This window comes from Chrysemys picta, chromosome 11 (genome assembly GCF_011386835.1).
Source record: "Chrysemys picta bellii isolate R12L10 chromosome 11, ASM1138683v2, whole genome shotgun sequence".
In the NCBI taxonomy this organism is placed as follows: domain Eukaryota; kingdom Metazoa; phylum Chordata; order Testudines; family Emydidae; genus Chrysemys; species Chrysemys picta.
The window spans coordinates 44098633-44109742 of record NC_088801.1 but is presented as its reverse complement, the minus strand read 5'-3'; the positions used below and the strand labels follow the sequence as shown (position 1 = coordinate 44109742).

At 37.9% G+C, this 11110-nt stretch overlaps 1 protein-coding gene across 2 annotated transcripts in view; it reads left to right on the top strand.

Moving 5' to 3' along the window:
- The window catches only part of TTN (titin), a 307719-nt gene that overhangs the window by 248239 nt on the left and 48370 nt on the right, over nucleotides 1–11110 (top strand). For both annotated transcript variants that reach the window (XM_065560805.1, XM_065560804.1), the window contains 21 exons: nucleotides 27–347; nucleotides 459–743; nucleotides 942–1241; nucleotides 1625–1927; nucleotides 2680–2955; nucleotides 3054–3353; nucleotides 3445–3747; nucleotides 4069–4368; nucleotides 4499–4786; nucleotides 4878–5174; nucleotides 5263–5565; nucleotides 5674–5979; nucleotides 6828–7115; nucleotides 7234–7524; nucleotides 7620–7907; nucleotides 8084–8674; nucleotides 8764–8868; nucleotides 9362–9559; nucleotides 9650–9946; nucleotides 10057–10644; nucleotides 10737–11039. In XM_065560805.1, coding sequence (XP_065416877.1) covers nucleotides 27–347; nucleotides 459–743; nucleotides 942–1241; nucleotides 1625–1927; nucleotides 2680–2955; nucleotides 3054–3353; nucleotides 3445–3747; nucleotides 4069–4368; nucleotides 4499–4786; nucleotides 4878–5174; nucleotides 5263–5565; nucleotides 5674–5979; nucleotides 6828–7115; nucleotides 7234–7524; nucleotides 7620–7907; nucleotides 8084–8674; nucleotides 8764–8868; nucleotides 9362–9559; nucleotides 9650–9946; nucleotides 10057–10644; nucleotides 10737–11039 — 6531 coding nt within the window. The remainder of the gene's footprint in view (nucleotides 1–26; nucleotides 348–458; nucleotides 744–941; nucleotides 1242–1624; nucleotides 1928–2679; nucleotides 2956–3053; nucleotides 3354–3444; nucleotides 3748–4068; nucleotides 4369–4498; nucleotides 4787–4877; nucleotides 5175–5262; nucleotides 5566–5673; nucleotides 5980–6827; nucleotides 7116–7233; nucleotides 7525–7619; nucleotides 7908–8083; nucleotides 8675–8763; nucleotides 8869–9361; nucleotides 9560–9649; nucleotides 9947–10056; nucleotides 10645–10736; nucleotides 11040–11110) is intronic.

The following is an 11110-nucleotide window of genomic DNA, read 5'->3' as shown; positions in this document are numbered from 1 at the left end:
TTCCTGGCCTTTATTGTGTCTTTCAGAACCTCCTGGTCCTCCAACTAATCTGAAGGTGGTTGACAGCACAAAGAGTTCCATCACTCTTGGCTGGGGAAAACCAGTCTATGATGGTGGTGCACCAATTATTGGATATGTTGTGGAAATGAGACCACAAGGTGAAAGTACAGATCCTGATGTAGGATGGAAACGATGTAATGTTGCTGCACAAGTTATTCATACAGAATTTACAGTTACCAGCCTGGATGAGAAACAACTATATGAGTTCCGGGTTTGTGCCCAAAACCAGGTTGGCATTGGCCGACCAGCTGAACTGAAGGAAGCCGTATCTCCTAAAGAAATACTTGGTGATTTTTTTCTCTCTTATCTATGAATTTATGAATCATTTATTTGCTATATTTAGATTTTATTTCACATTCTGAACTTTTTTTGTTGTTTTTCTTTAATGTTTCTTTCAGAACCTCCTGAGATTGATTTGGATGCAAGCCTAAGAAAATTAGTCACAGTCAGAGCAGGATGTCCCATTAGACTTTTTGGCATTGTTAGAGGGCGACCAGCACCTAAAGTCACCTGGAGGAGAGTTGGTATTGATAATGTGGTCAGAAAAGGACAGGTTGATCTGGTTGACACTATGGCCTTCCTTGTCATCCCCAATTCTACACGTGATGATTCAGGAAAATATTCTTTGACAGTTGTTAACCCAGCTGGAGAAAAGGCCGTATTTGTGAATGTCAGAGTCCTTGGTGAGTCACCATAAACAATTTGTAAACACATCAATTTTATTATTCTTTCATTATTTATTACAGGGATTTTTATGGCTCCTATCACAATATCATTTGAGTATCACTGTACATGGCTAATATTAATTCCCCATGTATAGGAAGTCATTACCAAACTTTCATTGTAAATGGACTGATATATGAATTAATGTTTCTTAATAGATACTCCTGGACCTGTGGCCGAGTTCAGTGTTTCAGATGTCACAAAAATGTCATGTCAGCTTTCATGGGTACCTCCTGAGAATGATGGTGGTAGTCCAGTAACTCACTACATCCTGGAGAAACGTGAGGCTGACAGAAAGACCTGGTCAACAGTCATTGCAGATGTAAAGAAAACTAGTTTCAAAGTAGCTAATCTTGTACCTGGAAATGAATACTTCTTTAGAGTAACTGCTGTCAATGAATATGGTCCAGGTGTTCCAACAGAAGCACCAAAACCAATCTTGGCATCAGATCCACTAAGTAAGTATTTCTTAATGTCGATTTTTTATTCTTGCATCTTTATTTGCTTTAATCTTCAGTAAGCTTCTGATTTTTCATGAATGTGGACATGTCTCAATTCTGTATGGCTGCTAACCACTCAGTGACAGTGGAATAAATATTCCTATGCAGATATGTTTGCTTAATAAAAATTAAAACCCTGAATACTTATCGTAACTCTATATTAATTTAATCACTCTGGTAGTTTCTAATGTGACAGGTTTTCCAAATCAAAAGAATTTCTCTGTTAAATAAAGTCCTTTTTGAATTAATGTAGAAAGCAGTCAGAATTCTTAGTAATTCTACCAAAGCATGCCCAGTTAAAGTGGTTATGTTTTAATATATCTGCTTTGTTTTTTCTTAAGGTGAACCTGATCCACCAAGAAAACTTGAAGTTACTGAAATTACAAAGAACAGTGCAACTTTAGGCTGGTTGCCACCACTGCGTGATGGAGGCTCTAAAATTGATGGATATATTATTAGCTACAAAGAAGAACAACAACCTGAGGATCGCTGGACACAATATTCTGTTGTCAAAGATCTAAACATTGTTGTAGTCGGCCTGAAAGAAGGAAAGAAATACCAATTTAGAGTGGCAGCTAGAAATGCTGTAGGAGTAAGTTTGCCAAGAGAAACTGAAGGAATATTTGAAATTAAAGAACAACTCAGTAAGTAACTAATTACTACTATATATACTGTTTAAAAATTATTTTAATAATGAAATGAACAAGGTTTTTGGTTGATGGAGTCCTAGGAAGTCAATTTTTAAATTATCTCTTCTGCACTTCTGTAGAAGATCATACTTTAAGTCACCAGACTCCTGCATCCCAGGAAGTCTAACCTGTTTTTAAGAACAAGTTACACAAACATCTGTCGGGGTGGACTAGGTATACGTAGTCCTGCCTCAGCATGGAGGGATAGACTAGGTGTTCTCTTGAGGTCCCTTCCAGCTCTAGATTTCTATGATTTTAAGATGGCATCAGGAAAGCAGCATACTCAACCCCCTGGCAGAGAGTGTGTGTCATGTCTCTTCACAGTGACCCTTCTTGATGATTAAGTGCCATTCAGTTACCCTTGGCTAAAAGGATGATAATGGTTTTTAAGTGCTGCTAATGTCCTAGGCACTGTTCAAATATATGAGAAGACAATCTGAACACAGAAACATTCACTTACAATCTAAATCAGAATATAAAGATAGTGTTTACAGTGACAGCTATGGAGCATCTGGTTTCAGGGGTGTTTACATAATTCAAACCTGCGGTTCAAACTATTAAAACATCCCCACTGAATTGAGGCTAAGTATACTACCTATAAAATCCTCAGGGGTCCAGCAGAGATGCAGAGGACACTTTCATGACAAAATAAAATAATTTCTCACAGGAGTTACAAATATTTGTGTTTGTTTGTTTGTCTTTTTTAGTGCCACCTAAGATCCTGATGCCAGATCATGTTAATATTAAAGCTGGGCAGAAACTCAGAATTGAAGCATATGTCTATGGGAAACCTCAGCCAATCTGTAAATGGATGAAAGGAGAACAAGATGTATTTACATCCAGTCGTCTGGCTGTGCATAAAGCAGAAAACTCTTCTGTTCTCATCATTAAGGATGTGACTAGGAAAGACAGTGATTACTACACTCTTACGGCAGAAAACAGCTCGGGTATTGCCACTCAGAAAATCAGAGTGGTAGTCATGGGTAACTTTCATTTTTAACCTAACTTTCTACACAGCTAGATTTAAGATATTTCATGCTCTACTATTTTCTTAAATTTTTTTCCTTACATCTTTATGCAGATGCCCCAGGTCCACCACAGCCTCCATTTGACATTTCGGATATAGATGCTGATGCTTGCACACTTGCATGGCATATGCCTCTCGAAGATGGTGGCAGTAACATTACAAACTATGTGGTTGAAAAGTGTGATGTAAGCCGAGGAGACTGGATAACAGCTGTAGCTTCTGTCACAAAGACAAGCTGCAGAGTTGGAAAACTCACCCCTGGACAAGAGTATATGTTCCGTGTTCGTGCTGAAAATCGTTTTGGCATTTCTGAGCCACTCACATCTGACAAAATGGTTGCAAGGTTCCCATTTGGTATGTCAGTTTTAAATAATGGAATTTCTCTGACTTTAATTCTTCTAACAGTAGAAGAACAGATAATGTAATCCGATTTGTTTTTCCACAGATGTTCCAAGTGAACCCAAAAATGCGCGTGTTACCAAGGTCAACAAGGACTGTATTTTTGTGGCTTGGGACAAACCAGACAGTGATGGAGGCAGTCCGATTACTGGTTACCTCATAGAGCGTAAAGAAAGAAATAGTTTGCTGTGGGTGAAGGCAAATGATACACTTGTGCGTTCTACAGAGTATCCTTGTGCTGGTCTAATTGAAGGTCTCGAGTATACTTTCAGAATTTATGCCCTGAACAAAGCTGGAGCAAGCAAACCTAGCAAGCCAACTGATTTTGTTACGGCAAGAGCCCCAGTTGGTAAGCAAAACATTTAAATGATTTGTAACATGTCATTAACATTTATGGTCAATTTATGTTATTTAATTTTACTTACTAGTAGTAGTAATACATTTACTTAATACTTAATAGTTGCAACTTTATAATAATCACTTTTCCCATTTCTTTAGATGTTATATATGTAATATGAATACACTGTATCTATATATTGTGCGATCTAGCATTTTTGTGGTTTTTTTAGAGAGATGCGCTATGAATACCATCCACCACTGTAAAAGATTTTTCTGGAATGTACAAATGTTTTGATGAGGGTAAACTTATGATGGTCTTGTTTGTTTTTAGATCCTCCTGGTAAACCTGAAGTTATTGATGTCACTAAGAGTACTGTGTCACTTGTATGGACAAGACCAAAGCATGATGGTGGAAGCAAAATTATTGGCTACTTTGTTGAAGCTTGCAAACTGCCTGGTGATAAGTGGATACGATGCAATTCTACTCCACATCAAATTCCTCAAGAAGAATACACTGCTACTGGTTTGGAAGAAAATGCTCAATATCAATTTAGAGCAATTGCCAAGACAGCAATTAACATTAGCTGGCCTTCTGAACCTTCTGACCCAGTGACCATTCAGGCAGAAAATGGTAAGGAATGTATACTTGAGAAGTATTTGCAAACTCTGATAACGTTCAATCATGCTTTTGTACCTGGTATTTATCTGATATGTTTAATTCTTTTAGGTTGGTTAGCTCTCTTCTTTTTGTTTCTTTTCAGTTCCTCCCAGAATAGAGCTAGATGTATCTATGAAATCACTGCTTACAGTAAAAGCTGGAACTAATGTTTGTCTTGAAGCTAATGTGTATGGCAAACCTATGCCAATAATTACTTGGAAGAAAGAAGGAGAAGTTTTAAAACCAGCTGAAGGCATTAAGATCACCACTAAGAGAAACCTGTCCACTGTGGAGTTGTTCAGCGTTAACAGGAAGCAGACAGGAGACTATACTATTACTGCTGAAAATGCAAGTGGTTCCAGATCAGCAACCATTAAGCTTAAAGTACTTGGTAGGTTAAAGATAATTTATTAGTCCATATTTATGACTTGGATAATATAGCAAAAGCTAGAAATATAACTATTGATCATTATTTTTTCCAGATAAGCCTGGTCCTCCTGCCTCAGTTAAAATCACCAATATGTGTGCAGATCGTGCAATGCTTTCTTGGGAGCCTCCTCTTGAAGATGGAGGTTCAGAAATTACTAACTATATTGTTGACAAGCGTGAAACAAGCAGACCAAATTGGGCCCAAGTCACTGCCAATGTACCAATTACGAGCTGCAGTGTAGAAAAACTGATAGAAGGACATGAATATCAGTTCCGCATTTGTGCTGAAAACAAATACGGTGTGGGAGATCCCATCTTCACTGAGCCAGCAGTTGCTAAAAATCCATACGGTAAGCTTGTTGCTCAGCATGGTTTTGTGATTAATTATTTTTATGCACATTTAAGAATATGAAAATAATTTTCAATAAATCTTTACAGATGTACCGGGGCCTTGCGATCCACCTGTAATTAGTAATATAACAAAGGATTTTATGACTGTTAGCTGGAAGCCACCAGCTGATGATGGTGGGTCCCCTGTGACTGGATATATACTTGAAAAACGTGAAACTAAGACTGTTAACTGGACAAAGGTAAACAGGAAGCCTGTCATAGAAAGAACCGTAAAGGCCACAGGACTCCAAGAAGGAACGGAGTATGAGTACAGAGTGACAGCACTGAATAAGGCTGGACCAGGCAAACCTAGTGGCCCATCTAAGGCAGCATATGCTCGTGATCCTCAGTGTAAGTTAAAAGCATTTATTTTTATTTTCTTCTGAAATGTCCAAATGCTTTTGCTCAGTATTATTATTTAATATAGTCTATGTAACTTCCTATTGTTTTCATTCTCAGATCCTCCTGGCCCTCCGGCCTTCCCAAAAGTGGTTGACACAACCCGTAATTCTATAAGCCTGTCTTGGAGTAAACCAGCATATGATGGCGGAAGCCCCATTATTGGTTATCTAGTTGAAGTAAAAAGAGCTGACACAGATAACTGGGTCAGATGCAATCTGCCGAAAAACTTACAGGATACCCATTACGTAGTAACTGGACTGTCAGAAAATACAGAATATCAGTTCCGTATTTATGCTGTCAATAAGATTGGATACAGTGACCCAAGTGATGTACCTGACAAACACCTTGCCAAAGACATTTTAAGTAAGTATTCTGGAAAACAAATGAACTTGCTACTTTCAGTGAAGATTTATGAGGTAGATTTAGAAGCTTAAAGGAGGGGTTTGTCACAGCTTGTAGCAGGAGAACGCAGGAGGGCCTGGTAGCTGGGAGCCTGAGAGAGCTTGTTTTACAGAGTGTGGGAGAACTGGCAACTGAAAAGGAATGAAATTGGAGTCATTTTTAGGGCAGGTAGTTCCTGCTCTTCCTGTCTCCCCACCAGTAATTCTCCCACCTTCTTGGGTCTTCAAGATTTTTCCCTTTTTCCCCCAGCCATTATTCAGACTATCCAGATCTCTCTCCTCTTCTTCAGGCCTTCAGTCTCTCTCCTACCTTTCAAGGAATTTGAAACCCAGCTGCCTATACTAAGATCTTGTGGTTTTCTGGGGCATCCTGCCTGATTTAATTGTATGGGGCTCTTGTCCCCAGTTGACATTCAGGCTACTTCATCATATACAACTAAATGGAGCAAAAGTGTAGCACCACCCAGTAATAGTTAGATTTGTGCAGGGTAAAAAAGTACAGGACAGGCAGATGAGTTACAAGTTCCTTTTAAGATAAGGAGGAAGAGGGACTCATTCATACAATGGGGGGAAGGGGGGGAAAGAGATGTAGTTGATGAGAGGAGGAGGAAGCACTGCAGAAGAAGTTCAGCCTATCAGTTATCTTGAAACTTGGTCAAAACCACAGTTTAAATAACACCAGCTGAGACACAGGAACAGGCCTTCCTATCCAGTACAATGCCAGTAAACTGGGACTTCTGCTCACAGCAATTTTAGTGCTACATTTAAATACTGAATTTATAATGTATACATCTTTTATTACCAATACAGTTCCACCTGAGGGAGATCTCGATGCAGAACTGAGGAAAGTACTTGTATTACGTGCTGGAGTCACAATGAGGATTTATGTGCCAGTAAGAGGACGTCCACCTCCAAAGATTAGTTGGTCTAAAGTGAATGCCAACATAAGAGACAGGAAAGGGCTAGATATCAAGTCAACTGATTTTGACACTTTCCTACGCTGTGAAAATGTAAACAAATATGATGCTGGAAAATATGTCTTGACTCTGGAGAACAGCAGTGGTAAAAAATCATACACCATGGTTGTGAAAGTACTTGGTAAGTGCCAGAATTATTACTGATCTTAAGTATTAGTTATTTTTTAAATTAATGTAATACTAGTTAATATTTTCTGTATTTTGATTATTAAATCAATTATTTATTTGCATTCATATAGATACTCCTGGACCTCCTATTAATCTGATTGTAAAAGAAGCATCTAAGGATTCTGCCTTTATTTCCTGGGAGCCTCCTCTAATTGATGGTGGCAGTCCAGTCACAAACTATATTGTAGAAAAACGAGATGCAGAGAGAAAATCATGGTCCACAGTTTCAACAGAATGCCCAAAGACAAGTTTCAGGATAACTAATTTAGAGGAAGGGAAATCATACTTTTTCAGGGTGCTCGCTGAAAATGAATATGGTATTGGTGACCCCTGTGAAACTCGGGATGCTATTAAAGCTTCTGGTGAGAAAACTGAATATTGTTTTCCTATTTTACTTTTAAAATGAGCTTGTATTTAATTTGTAATTGAGACTTACCAATGTTTTTATTCCTTTTAGAAACACCCGGCCCAGTTGTCGACCTAAAAGCTTTGGCTGTAACAAAGTCATCCTGCAATCTAGCCTGGAAAAAGCCTATCAGTGATGGTGGAAGCCGTATCATTGCATATACTGTTGAGATTATGACTGCTGATGATTCATGGCAAGAAGTTATGAGGTCAAAGAACCTCCAGTTTTCAACTAAAGACTTGACGGAAGGGAAGGAGTATACTTTCAGAGTAAGAGCACAGAATGATGCTGGATATGGAACTCCAAGTGAGATTACAGTTGTGGCAAGAGATGATGTTGGTAAGTATTTCTCCAAACTCATTAATACTCTCTTTCATTTATCCAAATTATATGTTGCTTTATACGTAGTGTCCATCATGCATGGATACATATCAGTTTAGTTTAGAACTGAATTAACATTTTAAAACAAAGGTTTTTATGCTCAAATGAATAATTGATACCCTTTTACTTTGCAGTGGCACCCGATCTTGATTTAAGAGCTCTACCTGATTTGTGCTATTTAGCCAAAGAAGGTAGTAGTTTCCATCTTAAAATTCCAATTAAAGGAAAACCTGCCCCAACTGTGACATGGAAGAAAGGTGAAGACCAGGTACTCACTGAGACTGGAAGAGTTGCCTTTGAGTCTACAGCAGTTAACACCACTCTTTTGGTACGTGACTGCCAGAAAAATGATGCTGGAAAATACACAATCACTCTGAAGAATAGTGCTGGCAGTAAGGAAGGCACTATTTCCGTAAAAGTTGTTGGCAAACCTGGCATCCCAACAGGACCTGTGAAATTTGAAGAAGTCACAGCTGATGCTATAACCTTAAAATGGGGACCTCCGAAAGACGATGGTGGTTCAGAAATCACTAATTATATAATAGAGAAGAGAGATAATATAAACAATAAATGGGTGACATGTGCTTCTGCTGTCCAGAAAACTACATTTAGAGTTTCAAGACTTCATGAGGGAAATGAATATACTTTCAGGATCAGTGCTGAAAATAAATATGGAGTAGGAGAAGGCCTTAAATCTGACCCTGTAGTTGCAAGACATCCATTTGGTAATCATAAATTATAATCTTTTTTATTAAAAATGATGTAATCTTGGTATTTCCTTTTAATGCTAATTTATTTTTAACATATTTTCTAGATGTGCCAGATGCTCCTCCACCACCCAAAATTGTTGATGTTAGGCATGATTCTGCATCTCTAACTTGGACTGACCCAAAGAAAACTGGCGGCTCACCAATCACAGGTATTTGCCTTAAAACCTTCTCACCATTTTCCCCTCTATCTCTTCTTTCTTCTTATTGAAAAGTAAAATAAAACTATTATTTTTTTGTTTTAATTTATCCTTTATTTATGTATCTTTAGAATTATACTTCTTTTTCATTCTTTTAATATATATGCTGTTTTTAAATAATAAAAAAATTAAAATTCAGTCAAAGTTAGAAAAAAAGAGGAATTGTGACATTATAGCTGTTTCACATACATATGGCCAAATCTTGTAAGGAAGGGACAATGGGTGCACCTATATTTGCATGCATAAATTAGCATTTGCATTCACAAATCATGTAACTGCATATATTTGTAATTTACATTTATATCTATTCCTTAATCTATCTTTAAATATTCTTGCAACAGTAGCTGATACAGATACAGCAGTAGTATGCTGGGCAGTTAACTGTGCAAATGAAAATTTTTATAATATCAACTGCTATTTTACATTTTACTATTCATCTTTGTAGGTTATCATCTTGAATTTAAAGAAAGAAATAGCCTTCTGTGGAAGAGAGCTAACAAGACTCCATTAAGGATGAAAGACTTCAGAGTAACAGGGTTAACTGAAGGTCTGGAATATGAATTCAGAGTGATGGCAATCAACCTGGCAGGAGTAGGTAAACCAAGCCTGCCATCTGAACCAATCGTGGCACTTGATCCCATTGGTAAGTCATCAGAAGAAAAAAGAGAAAATTCTGTGGGTTGAAAAATATTGGCATTTGTTTTACTATTGTTTTATTTTAATTTTTTTAAAGATCCTCCTGGGAAACCTGAAGTTATCAATATAACTAGGAACTCAGTAACTCTCATTTGGACAGAACCGAAGTATGATGGTGGACATAAGTTAATTGGCTACATAGTTGAAAAACGTGACTTGCCTTCAAAATCTTGGACAAAAGCTAATCATGTGAATGTTCCAGACTGTGCATTTACTGTAACTGACCTTGTTGAAGGTGGGAAGTATGAGTTCAGAATTAGAGCAAAGAACACTGCTGGTGCTATTAGTCCTCCATCAGAACCTACAGGAACCATAATATGCAAGGATGAGTATGGTGCGTAGACAGTATCAAAAATATAGGGGAGTCAGTTGTTTTGTTAAATTATTGTTTAAAACACACTCTCTTGCTCTCTTTTCTGACAAATATATGCTTTTCTTTTACAGAGGCACCGACTATTGTTATTGATCCTACATTGAAAGAAGGCTTGACTGTTAAAGCAGGAGATACCATTACAATGTCTGCTATTAGCATCCGTGGCAAACCACTTCCAACTTCAGCATGGTCCAAAGCAGGAAAAGACTTTAAGCTTTCAGATATTGTACACATTGAAACAACTCCAACTTCCTCCACACTTAATGTCAAATATGCTGCCAGGAAAGATTCTGGTGAATACACAATCACTGCAAGCAATCCTTTTGGAACTAAACAGGAGCATGTGCATGTGAAAGTTTTAGATGTACCTGGACCCCCTGGGCCTATTGAGGTCAGCAACGTCTCAGCAGAAAAAGCTACACTTACATGGTCCCCTCCTGCAGAAGATGGTGGATCACCCATCAAGTCTTATGTACTTGAAAAGAGAGAAACTAGCCGACTCCTGTGGACTTTAATTGCTGAAAATATTGAAACTTGCAGGCATGTTGTTAGCAAGCTCATTCAAGGAAATGAATACATCTTCCGTGTCTCAGCTGTGAACCAGTATGGCAAGGGTGAACCAGTACAGTCAGAACCAGTTAAAATGGTGGATAGATTTGGTAAGTAGAAAAGGTTAACACTTTAACCAAGTGTTCATTATAGTATTTAAAGGCTCATGTATGTTTCAAAAACTGTCTTTTTTTCCTATTAGGTCCCCCAGGTCCTCCTGGAAAACCAGAAGTAACAAATGTGACTAAAAATAGTGCAACTGTTACCTGGAAAAGGCCAATTGATGACGGTGGTAGTGAGATCACAGGCTACTACGTGGAAAGGAAAGAAAAGAAAGGTTTGAGATGGGTCAGAGTAATGAAGAAACCAGTTTCAGACCTTAGATGCAAAGTGACTGGACTCCTAGAAGGAAATGAATATGAATTCCGCGTCAGTGCAGAAAATAGAGCAGGAGTTGGACCACCAAGTGATGCTTCAAACCCAGTACTAATTAAAGATGCTGCATGTTAGTATCATGTCTTTACTGCAGAGTTCACCATAGAGTATTAATATTTTGGTTGCCTATAAAAACTCAGA